The following is a 22,542-nucleotide window of genomic DNA, read 5'->3' as shown; positions in this document are numbered from 1 at the left end:
GAATAGAAAGAAAGCCCATTCAAAGCTCATTGCCCTTAAAGTTAATTGACTCTCACCATCACATCTCCCCACTATGTGTTACGGCTTTGCCTCTGATTTATATCAGTCAGCTTTCCTGTCATGATGGAGATTAATGGGTGTGTTCTGACAGGTGCAGAAAGCCCTGTATTAGTCTGTCAGCAGCAGAATCAACAATAAACATGCGTAAAGCAAAGATGAAGATACTACTGCCTGGGGCCTGCGTCACCATAGAGGGCTTAGCAGAACTTCCCAGTGAAGCTATGGCAGTGCCAAGCGAAACAAAGCTACAAATGTTCAACGTGGAGTGTGTGGTTCAGTGCAGTTGTGCGAGGGCATTTTCTCACTTGTGCATGAGGGGGCTTGTCTTGTTTACAGTTTGATTGGCAGTTTAATGCATTGCAGGGCGGGGTTGGCGCTGAGGAACATTAACATAATTCCCAGAGTGCCAGAATCGGTATTGGGTGTCGAAGAGCTATTCCAAACTCAGCTGTGACCCACAGTAGCACCGGGTCATCTTACCCATGGGCCAACAAACAGCCAGCCAGACAGATGCACACACGCACAGTTGATCAGACTCCGATATTCATCACGTTTAACTCATACAAATTTAATGCATGCATGAACACACATGTAAATGCACACATGTATGAACATCTGGACATGTAATAAAGCCTAGGGGTGCATAACACATGCTCACATGCTTACACACACACACACACACACACACACACACACACACACAAACATGCACACACATGCACGTATGCCGGTCCATTTACACTGTGGCGACAGTGAGTCTGTTAGCGGGATGCCATAGTACAGAGGGGTGGACAGATTTAGGTCTCCCTCACACCTAGCTGTGCCAGGGGTGGAGGGGGTTGTAGGGTAATGATACCATTAACACTTGCTGTGCCAACAACCCAAACCTCACCCCGCTTCCTCCAGTGCTCCAATGAGCACCTCCCATTGGGTTTCTCTGCTCTCCACGCAGCAACAACAGTTATTCACCTCTCCCAAAATAAAACAACAGCCAATCACAGGGTTGGAAGACAAGAAGTGATCAGTACGGACATAATCCTTGACCGCAGGTGAAAGAAGGACACTGAGAAGAGAAACAAAAGTAGACCTATAAGCCAGAAAAATTAAAAACGGAGAGAGTTTAACTGCAAGAAATGTGGGAGCAGATAAGCAGAAAAGACAAAAACAGTAGAGGAAAGAGAAAAAAGGGATGGATAGGGACACAGAAGATGGAGGAGGAAGGAGATTGTGTAATGATGTGTTCGGGTGCTGGCTGTTCCGTTCTTACTGTGGCAGCTACCATGGTAACCTCATAAATAGGTGCCCTACATATCAGCAGGGCATAAGGTTACACAGCTCAGTAAATAAACACACATAAACAGCAGAGGAAGTGTGATGAGGAGAAGGGTGGTTGGAGCGAGAGAGGAAAAATAAATTGGTAAGAGAAAAATGTCAAATATAGAGGGGAATAAATGACAACAATAATGATTTGATTCCTCTGTGTTGATGATAATGTGTGTTTGTCTGGCATGCATAATTACCTAAATCTACAATTTGCAGTAGAACATCCACATTAGGGACTGGCTGAGGTAACACTGCCTTTTTATCATCATTAACTCAAGCTTACGCGCAGACACAGACAAAAAAATAATCAAGTTCTAGTTCCCTTCTCTTTTCCTCTGTAGCACAACTGCAATTTACCGTTACATTTTCCACAGTAAGAAAAACAAAGTCTACACACATGCATACGCCTGCACACACATACAATTACAGAACAAAACACAAGTGCAAAACCAGGAAAAGCCAACAAAGAGCCACTCCACAACAATGAGCTATTCTGTTCCGTGATCCAAAGCCTCAACTTTTTTGATTCAAGCCAAGATTGAGTAACTGTAACAGCATGTTAATTAGACCTAATTAATACTACCAATTACAGCAGCATCAGTCCGGTTGTGCCACAGCAATGAAATCCTCAGTTTATTTTCAGTCTAATGCTAATCAGCCTGTGTGGTCCCTCTATGTCTATCCCTCAGTCAGGCGCCCTCATACTGCACCTAAATGGATCAACAGTAACATTTAAAAGCACAGATGGCTCCTTTTTATATACATCAATGAACATAAATTAACCCAGAGTTGCACTGCATGTAGCAATCTTTCTAACATGATAAATTCCCGATCAGTGGACTGCAACTGTAATGGCACCGTCTTGGAATAAGTACTTCATATTACTCAAGCCCTTGAAACACCCATTTCTTTATTTCCTAGCAGCAGCTTGAAATGCAATGAAAAAAAAAAAATCACACAGCACCAATAAACTATTTTCTGAAATGTTCATGTCTTTGATTGTCTGTTAGATTATACATTTGTGAGTGTGACTTTGGAACACTTACTTTAATGACCTCTGGAGTCTGCTGGATAAGAAGGGTTGAGCCAGCATCTCTCAAAGCAGTATGTTCACCAACAACAACGGTAGCACTTGCTGTGGTTGGCGTAGCAACAGGAGCTGGAGCTTCAGGTGCGGCCACAGGTATGGTTTCATCGGAAAGCGTAGAGGAATGCAAGTTTGCAGGTGCAGAAGATATCAGGGCAGAGACTGGTTTTGAGTCATCTTCATCTGTAGACGCTTCTGGAATTTTATCCACAGACTCGACTGGAGGGTCAGGTGTAGGTGTAGGCAAAGGTTGGGGAGCACTTTCAGGTGTAGATTTAGGTGCTTGTTCAGCTGAAGCACTGCTTTCAGATTCAGATACTGTAGGTGTTGGGGCAGGTGAAACTTCAGGTGTATTTGCCAAGGTGTGTTTTATCAGTGTATCTGAGATTGCATCTGTATGTACAGTTGGAGCGGAGGGAGCAGCTGGTGGGTTTGTGCTCTCCAGAGGTGTATCAGCCCTGCCAGCGGTGGCCAGTGTATCCTGCAGGAGCCTCATCACCTCCCGCTCCTTTCCACTGTTCCTCTCAGCACTCCCTGTGCTCCCTGCTCCGGAATCCACCAGTTCTTGGGCAAAACTCTCAATGCTCTCAAGGATTCTCAGCAACAATGCCCCATCCTCCTCTCCTGCCACATTTTCACTCCTCTCTTCTTTAGGAGGAGTGAAACTCTGGGGAGTTCTGGAGCTAATGCCGTTCATGGTTAAGTGGCTGTCTGGCTTTGAGACTTGGAACTGAGCCATTTTGGGTTGAGTGAAGGACTCACTGGAGGTGATCCCCTGGCTCCCATCTCTCTTCCTGGTTTTGGCAGGAAGTGGAGGCTCTGTCTTTCTGGGATGAGTCATACTTTGAGAGAGATTCTCCAAGTCCATGAGCAGCTTGTCAATGTCATCATTCCTGTGTGCAGCAGCTTTGGGTGCAGAGACTGTTAGTGACGCAGAGGAAGGCCAATTTGAGCCATAGCCAGAGCTGACTGGCAAAGTATTTGAAGAGTTATAGAGCGTGTGTGTTTGGGACAGGTGCATGTGTTGCCCCATCATAGTCCCACTTTTGCTCTGGCTGCTGTTCATCCCTCTAGATGGAGTGTGTGTCTGCTGTGAGATTTGTTCTGGTGTCTTTCCCATATCTGCTTCCTCCTCCTCAATATAAAGAGCCTCCATGGGAGATGCTGGGGGAGTGTGTGTATAAGCTGGGGTCGGGGAGTTACGAAGAGGGGAGGAGGAGTGTGTTGGAGAGGAGCTGGATGAAGAGGATGTAATGGTTGGAGGAGAGAGAGTATGTTGTGTATAAGAAGAAGTATGTGGATGTTGGATAACTCCATTAGTAAGTGGGGTAGCTCTAAGCTGGGCTGAGCTCTGAACTGGTTTGGTATGGATGGAATCTGATTTTAGAGATAAAGAAGTAGATGAGACAGAGGATGGAGCAGAAACAGAATGTGGAACAGTCTTTGGGATTGGAGGAGAGAGCACCACATCTTCATAGCGAGGAGGTTGTTCATTGCCAAATATCGGCGAATAAGGTCCCTGCTGGATGGAGTGAAGAGTGTTAACCAGTTCAGCCAAATCACTGTGCCCGCTTCCAGGTGTACCCTGTCCACTGCCTCCCAAACCTCCGATTCCTTCCAGCTCCAGAGGCAATCTCTTAAGATAGGAACTGAGACGAGTCATCACAGCCCGATACACACTGTCAGGGCTTGCTTCCCCATCCTCTGGGCCTCCACCAGCTTTGCGTTTGATGCACTGTTTGATTATGTCAGTGCATTTCTTAAGGTCTTCAGAACATTTAAGCAGAATATCAAGGCAGGCACGTATGTCTTCGCCACCTGCTCCACCAGTAGCTGCCTCCGCTCGCGTCTTCTCCAGCAGACGGGCAATTAAGTTCTCTTCTCCTAGGGTGTTGCGGTACAGGGAGGCCACTGTGTTCAGACTTTGGTCTAATGACCCAATACTCGTGAGGCTGTTTGTTGAGCCACCAGCAACTTTGGTGATGGATGACATGGTGCCTGGGCTGCCCTTAATCTTCGTTTCCTCTAGCACCATTCCTTTCCCTTGCACAAATGGTGGCAGGTTCTCATCATTAGAAGAAGCCGTGCCATTTGTCATACCGTTAGTAGTTGCATTTGTGGTAAGGTTGGAGCTGAAGTGGCCATAAATAATCTCCAGGTCGGTGGAGCGACGACTAAAAGAGTCAGGACGGACTTTCCGGCCTTTCCGGAAGGTGATGTGGCTGGAGGATGAGAGGCGGAGCTTATCAAATGAAAACTCCTTGAGTTTACCACTGGCCAGGTTGATGGCTTCTTCGGTAATATCCTTCAGACTGCCAGAGGAGGTCATACTCCCAGTCGATGCTCCACCACCAGAGGTCTTCTTACCACGCCATGTGAGACTCTCTTCTCCTAAAGATAAATTGCCACTGCTGCCTGCCCTCTCTAGGCTCCCATTATGAGTACTATCCATGGCAAGACAAACTTTAGCATGGTTAGGAAGCTGCTGAGCAATAATGTTGCGGGAGTGTATGGGTGAGCTGTTAAGGTCATTGTATTGAGGGTCAGGTGCAACAAGGAGCTCAGAACAGGTGCCACGGTGTGCAACAGTGCAGTCCAAGCCCTGGGACAGTGCTCCACATGGCCCTGAGCAGTAGTGTACTGCATGGGAGTGAGTGCGTCGGTCTACTACCACACTGTTGTAACAGCTCACGCTGCTCACAACAACACGATAGGCTGCTGCCATGGTGACCAATGATCTTCAGGGCATAGGAAGGTCAAAATTATCGGGAAGAGTAAAACAAAAACAATCTACCAAAATTCCTCCTGAATAAAAATATATTTTTGAAACTGCTTCATGAGAAAAATAATTTAAGTCCAAACACTGAATCATCTTCCTGGGAAAAAAAAGTCTTTCAACTTATAGGTGACATTTTTATGCTGTAACAAAAAAGGCTATCAAAATATATAAAGAAATACCCACAATAATAAATGGTAAAGTCATGCTAGTCAAAGCTTTAAATAGGCAAAGAATTCTCTGTGGGCCTCTTAATAAGAGCTGTAAGGTTTCACCTCTCTCCGCAGGCACCTTCCCCGTTTCCTCTCTAGCAGCAGCTCATTAGCCACTAATGATAGCTGTGGAGAATAGTGACAGCAGAGGATCCAGCTGGGGTATCATCCATCCCTACACAAAATAGCCCAAGGGGCTTAATCCAAGGCCAGCGAGGCTTTAACATTGCCCTAGCCTGGGCTCATCCCCTGGGCAACGTTGGAGAAAAACCTCTTTTTCTTATCAGCGCTTAGGACCATTCGCTGACTCCAACGCAGCTGCAAAATAGCAGGGGACTGACCACAGATGGCCAATGGCCCCTTTCTCTTTATGAGTGTGCGTCTGGGAGATCTCTCTTTCCCGTACTCCCTTACCCCGTCCGTCTTGTTCTGTCAGCAATTTGTTAGGATGAGCATGTGTTTTGGATAGGAGGACACCACCTGTGAGTAAACAAAGAGAAGAGGGGGAAGAGGGAGGAGAAAGGAATCAGGGTGAGAAAGGGAAAACACAAGAAAAAGTAAATTATTAAGACAATAATCAAGAAGTAGACAACTGTGTATTTGAGTGTTTGCATACATGTGCACATATTAGGTGTTTTGTGTGTGCAAGATGCTACAATATCCAGTTAGTATCCAGCTGCAGCGTCTTTGCTTTAAAATAAGGTAATATAATAATTCTTGTCGTAAATTGGCTATATCAGTAAAATCTGAACTGAAGCGCCATTCGAAAATAACGGTGCAGAAAGGTACCAGACATATCCAAGTTAAAAGTAGGGCAGAATGTTAAAGCAGACAGTCGTGACTCCCCGTTTCGTCAGAGAAGATCAACAAAGACTTTACTATGACCCTGCTGAGAAATCACAACTCAGCTAAAGAGAAGCAGGTGTTGTACGGGGGAGAAAACACCTGGCGCTTTCATGTTTCCATTGCTGTTTTTCTCCATTCTTGGGCACAAATTGCATGTTTGTCAAGGAAATAAAGACGTACCACTGCATTTCCAGAGGATATTTACAATTAATAAGGAGTTTAAAATGGAAAAAAAAAAACAGGACAGACTGATTTATTTTAGTGAATATAACTGTTTATTTAAACCTTACAGTGAAATATTAAATATTAAATAATAATAAAAGTTGAACTCTTTAAACTAAGATATACATCTTGGTAATCTTAATTATGCATGTATATATCCACACATATATCTGTATGCACCATTTCTTCTCTTTAAATAATATGAGCAAAAGTTTGCATGGTCACACATACAGAAACTATTAACACTTATATGTTTTTAAAAACATTTATTTTATAGACAGATATCTCTACAGATATCTCTACAGATAGCTAGATAGCTAGCTCGATAGATAGATAGATATAGATACACCAATTTTTTTTATTTTCACGTATATTTTATATGATATGTTCATTTCATCATCTTCCTGAAAATGGGATGTTATGTTCTCCGTTTTCCTGCTTCATATTCAACATATGGGCTCAGGAACAAAATAAAAAAAAACAACTCAGCTCATCTCTGCATTTCAAAACTACTGAGAGCTACTGGAGACAATGATCTGTACAGTAAAGGAAGTCAAGCAATAAATACCAGTCTCAGAAAGCAAACATACTGTGTAGTACGATGGCAAACAAGGCTGATTGTTAAAATCATTTGAAGACTATGCACAAGAGTGAAAATAACTTGGCATGTGAAGACCCAGCTCAGTATTATTTCTGTCTCTCCACTCCATTTTCTACATCCTCTTTTCTAGTTTTAGATGTCTTAGTTTTTGTATTTAATGCACAGACTTCTATTTCTCCATTTTTTTTCCCGTGCTTGAAGAACATCGCTTAGAGGCATTACATCTTACGCATATGTACCCATACATATTGTATGGTCCGGACATACAATTTAATAGTAGTATAGTGCTACTGCAGTCACAACCACAAGCATTCGTGGCATACATGAAAAAAGTGTCTCAAAACCCAAAAAAACTCAAACACAGAAAGGCAAGTTTATGAATTCAAGACTACATACTTGTGGGATTCAAGATTTTCAGAATGACCACAGGAGGGGAAAAGCACAGAAAGGTTAGAATAACTTAGACTGAGTGTGCAGACACATGATATTTAGTGGGTTCTTAAGGAGATGGAGTTTCCTACTTAAATCTGTCAAAAAAAAACAAAACAACTGAAAGAGAAGGAGGTGGGCTTCTGCGCAGGGGAGAGTGGGGGAGGGGGTGTTCGGTGTCTGGGTAAACAACAATTAAGAAACTGTATGGGAAAAACAAAAAACAAAACAGGCAATCCCCTTCCACCCCTTTCCACACACACACACACACACACACACACACACACATATATACACGCACACACACCTCTGTCTTACTTTTTCTCTCCTGTGTTTCTAACCAAACACATGCAACAGCTGGATGCTGCTGAATCAGTCTCTTGGGCAGGAAGTTACATTTCCTGGCAAGCTGCTCTTGAAATGTGGACAGTCAGTTAGAAAAACATGATTACAGGATGACAATCGTACACACACACACCCACACACATCCACACAAAACATGTCCACTCACACTCCTTACTGTGCACACTGTGTTAAATATCTGTGTGTATAGCTTGGTAAATGACAGCTTCCCAAACTGATACTGAGCATGTAAACAAACTCCGCTGGTGTTTATAACACTGACCAGCCTACGCACACACATACATGGATGTGAATACACCCACCCACAAGTGTCCTCACATGCCTCACTGACACATATTTCAGAAAAAGAGGATTCACACACACACACACACACACACACACACATACACACTGTGTTAGTTTTTTCGAGGCCTGCTCTGATTTATCACTAGCTAAATATTTTTTTTCTGCTGCACATATTTTAGAGGCAAGGTAGCAGAGAATGCACAGAGGTACACTGCCAGCTTCCAGCTCAAAATCAACAAGCCAAAGCTCCGAGTCAAAATCTGTACAGGAAAAGTGTGGGTTTGTTTTTAAAGTGTCTTGAACATCTTGAGGGGGAAAAAACAAGATTACAAAATATTAACCAAATGCAAGTAGGTGCTTTATTTTTCCATGCTAAATCTATAAATAGAGAAATATCTTAGTCCGGATGATGTTTTCAGTTGAGGGTAAGAACAACCCTCAAGTTTAAGTTTTCTGAGATTAGATTGTTGTGTTTGTTTGGCCTATGCATTAAAAAGCACAACAAGTAGAAAGTAATGAACTTGAGTCCTTATGTTTGTGGCAACCTGTTGCCTTTTCCCACTTTTCTTTCTCCCATCCTCTCTGACTTTCGTTGGCTCTTCCTCCCATCTCCTTCTTCCACCTAACAAAGTTATTTTTTCAACTTGACCTTCACCAGGAAGCATTAAATCTCTTGTCACACTCTCTAATCCTCATTTGTTATCCCATGTGTAATATACCACTGTTTTCTGTCTGTGTGGGTGCATGTGCTGTCATTGGCTGTCACAGCAATAGGCCCGAGGGGCCTCCTGGGGGAGTGGGTCTTTGCGGATGAGAACATTCCCCCAGAGAGTTAGACTATATATATATCTTAACTTTCTCTCTATATATGAACTAACTCACTGCACACGCACACAGACACACATACACATCCTGAGGCACAATTTTAGTGTTGTTATTGAGATCACACAGCGAGAACAGACCTCTGGTATGCCACACTCATACTAAACACAAGAGAGAGAGAGACAGATTAGTGTGGGTACTGACTTCTGCCCCATGAGGAACAACAGTTGCCTAATAAAGAGGAGTTACTGGAATTTTTTAAAATATAACTTCCCTATGAGATACACAGAAACATAAACACACAAAGATGACAAACACATGCATAAATACATGTGATTAATTGTTCAAAGTGTCAGTTTTAAACACCCCCTGCTCCACTCCCTGTTTTATTATTTCTGTCTCCATCTATTTCACTCACTGTTTGATCTTTGCAAATGTCTAATGAACTAAATGCAGTTCTGACCCACTTCTTTGCCTCCCTCTGTAATCCTCACATAAATCATTTACTCTAACTCTTTGAATCCACACACACAAGTTACAGAGTCATGTCTTTGAAAAGAGAATCAAACTTATTCTGTATCCACATTTGTTCATCAGCTCTGCGTCAGTCAACTGTTGAACTGTAATGTTCTGGCAAGAGCACAAAGGTGTAGACAAATAGATACTCTGGCAGACAGCAGTGCCCATTTTCTGTGTCAGCTGCCAAGAATGGGACATCATGTATTAATTAAAGCTGAAATAAACTTTAAACTCTTTTCTCTAATAAGAAAATCTAAAGTAACTTATACTGCATGTTTTAAATGTGACATATAGATATGTAAAACACAGCAGGAGATTTCTGCTGATTGTGCCAGAAGCATAAGACCACTAGCTTGAAAAAAGCTGGTGTTTTGATGGTCTAGAGCATGGAGAAAAAAAATTGATCCAGTTCGTTGCTGTAAAAAAAAAAAAAAGATATACTATGTAAACCAGATGTCTGTAAACAAGCCAAAACACAGGGGAAGAATCAGAGGATATCTGAGACAATAAATGATTAAGGGACAGTTAAGGTATTTGTGTCCAAAGCCCTCAAGTTAGAAAGAATATATCTGCTTGTTTAAATTGTATAAAGAATAAATAAAAGATAGTGTTTTCATACATTTATGTATAAGGAATAACTCAGACAAACACAGAGATGCTTTTTAATTTGTGGAGAAAGTTTGTGAAATTTCCTAACGCTCCTACACAACACAGTTAAGGCTCTTAAAGGAGAAAATGGAAAAGGAACCATGTAAAGAGCATGTGTTCATTTTCAACATTGTATATAATTAAATTGAAGGAGTAAAGTGGTATGTGCTATCTGGCAGAGACTTGACGGTTCTCTTGTTATGTCTGCCGAAATTATTGTCTGGATGGGAACCAGGCTTGCAGCACAAATCACTGCACTCTAGACATAAAAACAAACACGCGCATACAGCTGTCAATACGAAACCGCATCTGCAGGCTTGATACAGCATGTCCCAGAATAATAGCATTGGTTTTTACAGGTCAAAACAGCGGCTAGAGCTGAAAAGAAGTAAGCTGCATGCAAAAAGGTCCTGCTCAGGTTCAGGTAGGGGGAGTTTCCACCGTGAAGGCGTATTTTTTCTCAACGGGGAGCAGAAATGGAGCACAAAGAAAGGCTTATAGTTTGGTTATACTTTGGTTTATAGTTACATAATGCCATTCATATTAATAATATGACAAAAGTTGATCAATTTGCTTTCTATTACTTTGACCTACTAGGCAACAAATTCTAAGGATCAAATATTTACCGAGATAACTTTTTTCAACACTTGTTAGTGTATCTAGTACATATATAATGTTTGATTGTGTAGACAAGGAGCAAGACTAAGGAAAAAAGTAGATCGTTCCAGAGTATACTACTGTGCAAAACTTGAGCCAGCCCTCATTTCTTTACTTTTTCCAGGGAAAAAAGGTAGCTTTCTTGTAATTGCTTCACATAGTTTTCAGAAATATATATAAGATGGCTACATGCACTCGCTGTTTTACCTCTCTCCTGACCTCCTCTGTAAATATTAATGATTCAAACAAAAGAATTTCTCACTCTCTTCCACTCCATAAGACCTGTTGCCACTTATTTTAAGTCAGTTCTTGCGTAATTTGGCATACCTCCACCTTTTCTCCCCATTTCCCTTTCTTAAGAATGGTTTTTTGGTAGCCACCCCTACACTGAGACCATTTCTGGTTAAGTTTCAGTGAACAGTAGATGGATCAACTGAAGGGATGTCTGGATTTGTTGGATCCCAACAGCTGCCTAAAGTCACTTTATATTGTAAGGTAAAGGCACAGAATAAACCCACACTCAATAAGAACTGGGATAGGCTCCAGCCACCCCTTACCACCCTGAATGAGATAAGCAGGTATGAGAATGGACGGCTGCAAGAGGGTCTTACTTGGTGTTCTTACCATAGACGCAGTGTCCTGGTTTAAGTCCTGGCATGAGCTTGAAATAGCAAATATTAGCTGTTCAATAACCAGCTGACTCATAGGTTTGAATAATATCATGGCAGTATGTACTCCAACATCTTTCTTTTGTGAAGCATGTTTGTATAGTTAATGCAGATTAAATAAGATTTAACGAACATGTAAGGGTTGGATAGTTTTCTCTGCAGAGTCATTGCTGATTGTCTGAGACCACTAAAAACAAGATTTTGGCCAGTTCCTTATAGAAGCACGCACATAGGTACACAGAGTCATACAATCTGATTTTACTTAAGACATTAGTTATTCTAATATTCATTAAATAATAAATAAATTATCTGAATAACATTATTTGAAATGTAACTATTTTTTTCTGATCAATCCACCATATACAACTAAGGAGATAAATACTCAATCAAGTCCAACAGTACTGCAAGGTTCACTCCACTCCAGTCTTCCACTGACTCTTCCAGTGCTGCACCGGCTGTTGCCCCGGCCCTTTTCACATCTCTCATGAAAGGGGGATATGTGAATAGCTTGACGCCTCATTAGGAACAAAACAGAAATGACTAGGACCCCAGGACATGCGGACACACACACACACACTGTATAGCCCCTTAGGGAAGGTGTTGAGGGCAGAGGAGAGGATGTTTTTGTGCTTCTGAGCAGATGAAGGAAAACGGTGACTCACATCTTCTCTTATCCTTACATGTTTCCTGGTTAAAACAGCTTGACCTTATAAGGCTAAGACACACAGTCCTGATCTCTCTCTCACACAAACACACACACACACACAAGAACACCTTACTGTTCCACTGCAGAGGGCAGAAAAAACAAGCTGTAAATATTCAACACTGTAGCCCACATGAGAAGATGATGAAAGCTGGCATCAGCTTCAAAACACCAAAAACTGCAGATACCAACAAACACAGTCAAATATACCTGTGTAAAATAGATGCAAACAAACAAATACATCCATGCATAGATGCACATAGACCCCAGTCAACACACCCACCACACACACACATGCACGCACCTGTCCATTATGCCTTGCCTGTAGCCCATAATGACCTAGTCCTTGTATAGCCACTTATTTAACAAACACATTTGTAGTGATGTCACGCTTTTGGCTGGATTGCACAAGGAGTCACATAAATCAGACATTAGGCATGCATGCACACACACACACACACGCTGGATAAAAAGACAAAGGACACATAAATAAATCTAATGTAATGTGCCAAGACAGCTGACCTGGATTTCACTAGTCGTCAGTTTATTCCTGCTACCACCTGCAGCCCAAGACCCAACGGCAACTAGCTTACACCACCTACTTCCAACAAGAAATCTGGCAGCTGAACACAAACATCAATCACACACAAACCAAAGGAAATAATAAGAAAAGGAAAATGTTTTGTGTTTGGAGCAACAGGACTTAAAATCACTTACTTAAAACATGAATATATCCTAACCAAACTGCACATTTTACCCTTATTACTACTAATAATACAGTAATACACAACACACTGTAATGCATCTCTGGCTTATTCCTTACACATGAAGCGACTTCTCAAACCAAATTCATTCCATCTGTGTAGGAGTGTCGATGTAAAGTGGGAAAACAGCATCCAAGTGAAGTAGTTTGTTTATTACAATCTCACACACAGCTGGATCACTGTTTTTGCTTTTTTCTCCTTTTTCCTTTTGTCTCTGTGTCCCTTTTTTCCTTCTTTCTTTTGTAAAGCTTTGAAACGTTGCCAGTGAACGTAACGCCAGAATCGCCCAGGTTCCTCTTGTCATTGACTATTGATATACTCCCCAATAATACAAAAAAGTAAGCTTAATGTAAAATTAGAAAACCCAATGCATTTGCACTGCAGTTTTTTAGGTTATTATGTGTCATTAAAATTTGTTAAGCAACACTTAGTGAACATATTTAGCTATTTCAGTTTGCAACTTTTTAACTTTTTAGAGCCCAAATGGTCCAAAGAATAGGCTTATATATACCAAATATATCAGGTTTACAAATTCAGTATCAATGTTTAAATGTTTTGTAGTTAAACTCAGCATGAATATTCTGTTTTCAGGAAGTTATGAACAGTTAACTGGCCTCAAACAATCTTTATTTACTTACAGAGGCTTTAGCCGACCTTGATGGAGACTGTGTTACTATGCAGTAAAGCATTATCAAAGCTAGACCACTACAAAAATAGCCAGTCATTAAGAGGAGCTGAGTGTTCATATATATTTGGAGCAGTCCAAAACTACACATCATGGAGCCAGTCCCAAGCCAATTCCCAGACCCAACGCTGGTTGGATATAAATTTCTTGTTCAAGAAACATCTGAACTCAGACATTCCCCAAATACCAGAGTGTTTCTACAATAACAAATATCATTCAACAACGACACGATGACCAAATCTCTCCAAATAAGCCACAGCAGGCACACACAGCTCAAAACCATCATATGAGAGTCCAAAGCTTAAACTGCAAACTGGCTAATTGTGACGAGGTCAGCATCACCCATTGCTGAGTATAGACTTACAGTGATAGGTGTTGTGGAAAGGTGTGCCTTTAGCGCTTCTGAAATGACATGTTTGTACATAAGCACACACATTAGTGAGTGTGAATCAGACTTGAGAGAGGAGAAAGTGAGGGAGAGGCAATAGCAGACTTTCAAATCCTGCCAGGTATTTGATTTCCAATCATTTTCGCCATTATTCAGTGAACAAAAGGCAATAGAGTCCAAATCAAAGCTACAAACCACATAAAACGACCTTTCAGGGAAGCAAGAGGTATGACTTTATTTTTCCCCCTTTACATAAGTGTCTTCTCTTTTATATTCACCTAAAACTTAGTAGTAACATACTATCAATAGTGTTAGATGTTCTAATTCACTGAAATCAGTTGGCTTTTAAAAAATGTGGATTTATTAGAGAATGAAATAAAAATGTTATGTTTTCACTAAATACGTTCTTAGAAGAGAGAGGTCATTCATTTTAAAGCTCACCCCACGGCTTTTTAAAAATCACAAAATATTAAATGTTAACTGCAGATCTCTTTAAAAAGCCTTACAGATGTACAGAGTTCACATCCGTCATTATGACTTTCATGGAAATATAGTATAGACTCAAAAAAAGGATCTTAAAGGCATAAAATCAGTGGTGTAAAGTATATATAATTTCACAGGCAGACATAAAAAATAATTTAAAAACAAAACAAAACAATTAATTCTCACTTTCCTCAAGACATCTTCTGGATGCCCAAACATAATGTCTTTGAGACATTTGTGCGCTCATCTAGGTCGATACATGCAGGCAGCACGACTGTGTTTATAATGAGAGAAAGAGTAGAGATCTCCAGATTTTAACAGAAATCCATATAAGTGCATGTTTAGACTGAAGAGCCAGAGCTAGACTAACTAGTCTGAGGGTTGTCTATGTGTGTAGGTATGTGCGCTTATGTGTGTGTATGTGTGTGTTGACTGCTGTCCCTGTCCATCAGAGGGTCATATGAGGAGCAGATTAGGGTTTCTAACCGCAAACCCCTGTCGCTACAACCCCGACGTCACGAGTCAGCGAGGAGTCATCGTGTTCCGAACCACCGGTGACTCACCCCTCCTCATCTCGCTACATGCACACCAATACGCACACACAGAAAACCCCACATCTAAATCAGGACTTAGTGGTACAACCCATGTTCGTCAACCATTCGGCAAGACCAACATTTCAACAAGTCGATTTGAGCCAGAACTGACGACTGCCATTGGTTAAAGTATGACTACAACTAAAACTGTTTTCACGCATGTATTGCAGCCCTTTGCTATGTCCACTCTAGAGTAAAAAGCCTGTACAATGCCCGATTGTGCTCATGGGAACTGTCTAGTGAATTCACATCGAGCGAGTGGCCAATATGTCTCCTGTGCTAGCCAGCTAATACCCTCTCTTAAATCAAACAGAGTATTGCCAATGGTGAGATCGCATCGGATGTGGACTTTGTCCCGCACTGCGCTACATGTGAGAAAGGAGCACCTCGAACAGCATCCTAGCCCGATTCTCCCATTTTTATCATTCTGTATAGGCATTGTTTCATTTGTTTAAAGTTATTCACCATTTAGTAAGTGACCAACTCTGTAGAAAGAACCATCAGACACATTAGTAATTAAATACACAAATAAATAATTAAATTATGATGTAGTCTAATTTTCTAAAAATGTATAATTATATGTCTGAAGGGAATTTGGTATCTTACTGTGAAGCCGTCCAAATACTATGAGCCCAAGATGAAAACTCAAATGAGTCTTTGGCTTGAACAGGATGGCTAAGGTTTCCTTTTTAAACACACCTCACAATACTTTACCAAACCTATAATCAAGATTTCCATGATGCATACTTGGAAGGAAAATTTGGTATAAATTATATAAATGATCCTCTAATTTATCCTTTAGTGGATTATGTGAGCCGGTAGGACTGACTAACCGCTCTACATAAGAGTCATTAATAAACTGACCTATTAGCTAAAGGGATTGCTGTTCTTTGGATTAATAAAAAAAATTCTTCAGACTTACAGTAAATCCTCCACAAAGATGTAACGTCCAGCTGTTTTTCCTCATCTATGGTGTGCCAAAAAGTGTTTAGCTGCACATTTTCAGCACAACCAGAATCTAGCACCAAGTGGCAAGCTGTCACTTTAAGCCTGTTAGGAGGGAGGGGGGTATTTACAACCCGACACACAAGCGAGACTATAAAACTGGACTCTCTTCACCTCTCTCTCAACCCTTCTCCCTCCTTTCTATTAAACCAGCGGTTGTGCAAAACCTCAACAGACAGAAAAAAGAAATTAGTGCATGTAGTGGGAGCAATAAAGACACTACATGAGGAATTAACAGATATTAAACAGCTTACAGGATTCATTACAGCTGGAGATGAAAGTAGGACCAAAGCAACTGAACTGCTCTTTTATAAGGAATTAACCCTAAAAATAAGTGCTTTGGCACAAACACACATAAAAAAAATCCAAATCTGCCTCTGTCTCACACACAGACACCCAGCCACACACACACACGCCACATCCGCTGTTACCAGGTTATTTTCTTCCCTAGTGTTTAGAGTCTATTCTTGGAGCCATGTTTGTGTATGTGACCCCTCCGAATGCCTTTTCATCTCAAGAGCGCATGTTTGTGAGTTTTTCTGTACGTAAGTGCATCAAGCAAAAACAAGGCCATGTTTATGTATATAAATTTTCAAAATCGTCATTCACAGTAACATAAAAATGATCTTTCCCTTTTTCTTTCCAGCACCTGCTTACTATCTCCACTTCCTTCTCGCTCCTTCTCCTTTACTTGTCATATAAACATCTCTTTAGTTTTATCTATCCTTCAAAGTCCTTAAAGACAAACTTAAAAAATCTAAAGTGTCTTTCCATTTCTGTCCACTCTTCCTTCATGTTTTTCTGGGGCCTTACTTGATATTTTATTTCATCTGCTTGGAAGCCGCACACCAGCAGCAGGGCTTTTCAGTCACTTACCCCTGAACCCTCAGTGGCTGCCAAGTGGAACACATGCTGGCTGGAATATGGCTTTATCTGAGCATGTGGTTGAGCTGCTGAGGCAAAGCTCAGGGTTTTGGTCTAGACTTCAGAAGCAGCTCCTCCTTTACTGTACATTGCAGTTGTATGAATATACAACTCAGTTTGAATCAAGCTGGGCATAGACGCCACCACAGTGGGTTTTACATTAAACAATCAAGATGTGATTGAATGCAGACTTTAAGCTGTAATTCAGGGGGTTTTACAAAAACTGTTTACAAATAGCATCCATTTTTATACATAGATCCCCATTTTAGACAGTGAAAACTGACTGGACATATTAACTGTACTTCCATTTATGCAGAGAGAAACACATAGAGGGACATATACTGCACATTTATTCAAAATGAAGATTAAAAAAATTATTTTTGCCACTTTTATTTGCAATTTTTGGCAATTATCAGCAAAAATTGCAAAATATACGCACGTATCACTTTTTTGCTTTTCATTAGATCATTTCCTCAACGTTACATAAACATTTCTTTACTTTCAAGGAAAATTAATGTTATAAGTACTGTGATTTTTCTTACAGGTTGTGAGTAAACAAATAGTAAAAGAGGCAAAACTGTGCCTCAAAGCAAGAAGGTTGAAGCAGAATAGAAACAGAGAATAAAACCCCAACACCCACCCACCCACCCACACAAAGAAAACACACAAAGATAATATAATAACACACAATGAGCTTGTTTGTCCAACCAGTTTAGAAAACTGGGTTGGTCACACCAAAGATTCAGAGTAAACATAAGAAAAGGAGAGGCTGACAGCGCTATTTTTCCTGTCTTCCAAATATGGCTGCAGACTGCATTTATGTGTATCAATAGTGTATGTGTGTGTGTGTGTGTACGAGTGCACGCATGTGTGTGTAGGTTTGTGCATGTGTGTGTATGCAAGTGCATATCTAGTTGTGATATGGCTGCACAATAAGCAAAGATTTACTACATGAGCTGACTTGAGTATGGCTTATTACAACTCAATAATGTCAAACCAGGACTTAAAATAGAGCTAAGGAGGGACGCTACCTGCCTCTGCTGTCGTCACGCACACATACACACACGCACGGACATACAAGTGTTCACAAACACAATTTTTTGACAGGCTACCCAGTCCTGCAGGCAAAGGCTCACAAAGTTGAGGTCATTTCATGTGAGACTACTCTGTACATGAGAAAAGTTCAGCATCAACACTTCCTGTTTCTTACTGTCACCTGGAGGCTGAAGAAAACAACAAAGCCTCTGGTTATGGGCCAGCAAGACATAAAGACAATGGCTACAGCATGTGTGACTCACATGCACACACACAACCTCCCTTGGGTTAGGCTCAGAAAAGAAAATTCCCTCATTACAGCAGCATAGCAGCAGTTCAAAGGCAAAGTGGGAACGCTGTCCTGTTACTATGGCTCTAACTGGCTTAAAGCCTGTATCATCACAGTGACTACTGTCACAATTCATCATACTTACACGCTGACCAACAGCCCAGCAACACAGTCATGCACACAGTCACATTGCCTGCCAACAGTGATGTCAATTATAGAATAGCCTCGGTGGATCATCAGCAAGCGACTGTGTCAAGTCATGAGCTTAGTGAGCTCAGATAAAAAGTTGATTTGCAAATCTTTTTAGACAAAAAAACCCAAAAAAACATAAGAGATGAAAATAACATTAAACTGCAGACAGAAAGCTAAAGCAAAAATATATACATACAACATGTAAATTAGCTTCTCTTGAGCTGATTCTTTTAAGTGAAGTAGGAGTGAGTTACCGTCCTCAAAAGCTCACCGACTCTATTTTCAAGTCTATAAAGTTAAACCTCCTGCAAACCTTTCTCAGAGCACTGTACCACAATAGATGTAGTAACTAGGTAACATGCAGTAAAATGTAGCACCAGCACGTACAGCTCTGAAAGTGACAGACAGGATTTTTAATTGAATTTAGAATTAGACTGGGTATGGAGAAAGGTGTGAGCTTACCAGACCTCTGTAGCCCCTCGCTTGAGGGAGCAGCTAGAGGCTACATTAGCATTTACTGGCGTAACACACTTGAATCCCCGGCTGAACTGTCAGTGCTGGTCCATCCTATCCATCCAAGAGTCTTTCAGCAGGGCTGTGGATAATCATAGGCAACGGATGAATCCTAATCATTTTAATGATCTCCTTGACCGATCTTCCAGCAACTAGGACACTAAGATTAAATTATATATAGAGACCTCACATTCCCCAAAGGAAGAAGCCTTCCAGTCTCTGTGAAACTTAAAACTCTGATGATTAACCAACCACAGACTAAAATGTGAGTATGTAACGTGTAACACCAGAGGTTGCACGTGCAGTACTTTATTGCACTATTGTACCAATTATTTATGAATTAAATCAATAGATTTTACCATTAAATTCTTAACATTATACAAAAAGAAGGACTGAATTATAAACCTCAAAGAGTATGAAGTGAGTGTCACTATTTGGAATCACTATGAGGAATGACGTGCTCTGCAGTGTGTGGCTGCTGTGTGAGGCAGGTCAGAGAACGACTAACCACACTAAAGACTTGTTAACTCTCTCTTATCTGGAGTAGTGCAGCACACACAAGTAGCAAATGTCTCTAACAGCTAAGTCAAGTCCTCTCCTCGTGCACTACTACCAAGACGTGTTGTTGGTTTATGCCTCAATGCTTCAACATGTGCAAGTGTGTGCGCATATTCCCATAAAAGTTGAGAAGGCAGTAAATGCAATATGTCAAGTAGGCGTATGCCTGTCTTTCCCAAAATATTAGCTGCCAGTAAATGCTATAAATGTAAATGAGTCCGTGTTACCTTTCCATATGACATGAACAGGCAGTGAGAACTATGATTCCGAAATTTCCAGTCAGTGTTCCTAAGCTCCAGACAGACACTGGAGGCAGACACACAGTCATCCTGTGAGTATACTGCCAAGTCTTCCAAGTGCATGCTTCACATCTGTTTGCTGTTACACGTACGCAGATAAAGTAGTGGACCGTACGAAAGGCACAAGCACACACTGACACCTACACTTGCAGTTTGTTGCAAGAGAGGTCTGCGAACCCCACTTAAACCGCCCGCACAAGTTCATGGGCCAAAGCTGCAAGTACTGAAAAGAGCGTGAATATTTACAAATAAATATAATAAGGAGTTTGAAAATGAATTTTGAACACTTGAAATCGCAGCTGAAGTTGTGTCTACTTCTGAGTTTTAGAAGTATAAAAAAGAAAATTAATCAGGCAGAATGACAAGTTTTATATATATTTCTTTGTATTCAAATTCATGTAAACAGGAAACAGAGGTATACACTCTACACATTTTCCCTTATACATTAACAGTCTTGAGGTGTAATTTCTCACTACTGGAAATGCCTAGTCACAAACGCACACTTCTGGTCCCTCAGGATTTGGCTCTTTGAGCAACAGTTACAGTGTGACTGTCTTAGCCTTTGAAGTCAGGAGTCAGTAAACCTCTGGGAAACTGGCTTCAATTCTCGCTCAGGCTCCACCCCTCACTTTGCAACTACAGAGAAGCTTTCCAAAAAGCCTCATTATGAAGTCAAGAGGGGAACTTCTAGTTAAAGTGATCTATTCAAAAAGGCCTTGGGCCTTTGTGTCAAGTTAAGTCCAGAGATTTCATCTTCTTTTAGGAAATACTGGCTCATTTCAAAAGCATCAGTCATTCGTTTCAGTCTATAAAAGCTTCCCATCATTTCAGCTCTCTTTCTCCCTATGACACACTGCACTGTTTGGGATTAAGACTGGGTTTTAGCAAAATGAGATATTCCGACTGCGAAATAGACGAAGTCCATCATGCTTAGAGAAACAGAAAGGAAAGGAGAGGTACTCTGACATTTTGAGGGGGAAAAAACGACACATGCAGTTCTTTTTCTCATAGCTACTCAGTTCCTAATGTATTCATATATCCCTTCAGAAACAGCTGCAAATGTTAAAAGGAAGGAAGGAAAGAAAGAAAGAAAGAAAGAAAGAAAGAAAGAAAGAAAGAAAGAAAGAAAGAAAGAAAGAAAGAAAGAAAGAAAGAAAGAAAGAAAGAAAGAAAGAAAGAAAGAAAGAAAGAAAGAAAGAAAGAAAGAAAGAAAGAAAGAAAGAAAGAAAGAAAGAAAGAAAGAAAGAAAGAAAGAAAGAAATGCAGTTTATTTTTCTTTACTTCTAAAGATTGCAAAATTAGAAGGGATGAAAAGAACCCACTGGCAAAACAGAGGCAATCTATAATCATTCATCTTGACTAAAAAGGGAAGGTTTTGGATTCCCAGAGACAGTCAACAACAAAGACAGAAGACTTTGTGTGCAAGCCACTATAACATGACTTATGAGAAAAGAGTCTGACAATGCGCTAGGGCGTGATTAATATGCTCTAAGTTTATGTCACATCCATAGGAGGCTGAGGAAAAGGAGGGCATCCAGAGGGCAGCATTGGCATCCTCAAGTGCTCAGCCTATATATATATATATATATATATATATATAAGCTGTGATGCCTGGGGGTAAAGTGGTCTGCATTCCACTGATGCAGCTTAAATGATGGATATCTTAGATACCTACACTCAATGTCATGGTCTCTAGTTCTTAACAGCTTGCCTTGCCAGAGGGGGAATCTTAACACTCAACTTCTATCCTCACCTCCTTTGCCCCTTCAAACCCATGCAAGCCAGAAAATATACAGTTTGATTCCCATTCTTCTACACATACAACAGAAGCAAAGAGCTACAATGGATTTTCCCCATTGCACAAACTGTCAATTCTTTTCTTCAATTATTTAAAAAAAAATTTTTTTTCTTGTTCATCTTGTTTATTTTCTAGTTTGCGTCATATTCACAACGTGTTACACAGCTGGGTACACAAATTATTGATATAAAGTATTGAAACTAATAACTGCTCTTGTTGTAAGTTTATCCGTCGATGATTTTCTCGACCAGCAACAATGACTACGGCAAGTTTTAGCTGCTCTGTGTCCTCAGCACTGCATGCAAAATTGATCTCTAGCTGGTAGTTTGTTTTTTTTTCACCATTAAAATCCACTCTGATGATTTCACAGCATCAAAGACACGCACATTAAATATAAAAACAGTCTGCCTCTGCAGTTATTTTTCACCTGTCTTTTGAAAATTGCATGTGGGTTTGAAGTGTATTACTGTGAATCGAGGACTATGTATTGGCATGCAAGGTAGCAGGTAGCAAGTCTGCCAAAGGCATTAACCTGGCCTCAAGGCTCCACAGATCCCAATCTGATCGAGGATCCTGGATGTGCTGGAGAAAGTCTGATCAAAGATATGCTACATCCTAGTGCCAGACACCGCTGGGCCCCCCAGACGACTTGTGTACAGACTCCAGTGGGTTTGACTAGGTAGGCTGCAGTTTTAATGTTGTCTCTGGGCTTTGTAAATAGTAACAATGCATAAAAATGCTGAGTGCTTAATTAATTTTCCTTGTAAGTGGTAAATGCACTGGTTCTTATATAGC

At 40.8% G+C, this 22,542-nt stretch overlaps 1 protein-coding gene across 6 annotated transcripts in view; it reads right to left on the bottom strand.

The window, feature by feature from the left end:
• The window catches only part of LOC146496065 (serine/threonine-protein phosphatase 2A regulatory subunit B'' subunit alpha-like), a 63,593-nt gene that overhangs the window by 24,937 nt on the left and 16,114 nt on the right, over positions 1-22,542 (bottom strand). For 4 of the 6 annotated variants that reach the window (XM_085144106.1, XM_085144103.1, XM_085144102.1 and 1 more), the window contains one exon: positions 2,430-5,938. In XM_085144106.1, the coding sequence (XP_085000232.1) occupies positions 2,430-5,195 (2,766 nt within the window). In that variant the 5' untranslated portion in view covers positions 5,196-5,938. The other 2 variants (XM_085144105.1, XM_085144104.1) reach the window with 2 other exon arrangements.

The sequence above is a fragment of the Neolamprologus multifasciatus genome, chromosome 19, assembly GCF_963576455.1.
Source record: "Neolamprologus multifasciatus chromosome 19, fNeoMul1.2, whole genome shotgun sequence".
In the NCBI taxonomy this organism is placed as follows: Eukaryota; Metazoa; Chordata; class Actinopteri; order Cichliformes; family Cichlidae; genus Neolamprologus; species Neolamprologus multifasciatus.
This window is presented reverse-complemented; position numbering and strand designations above follow the sequence as displayed.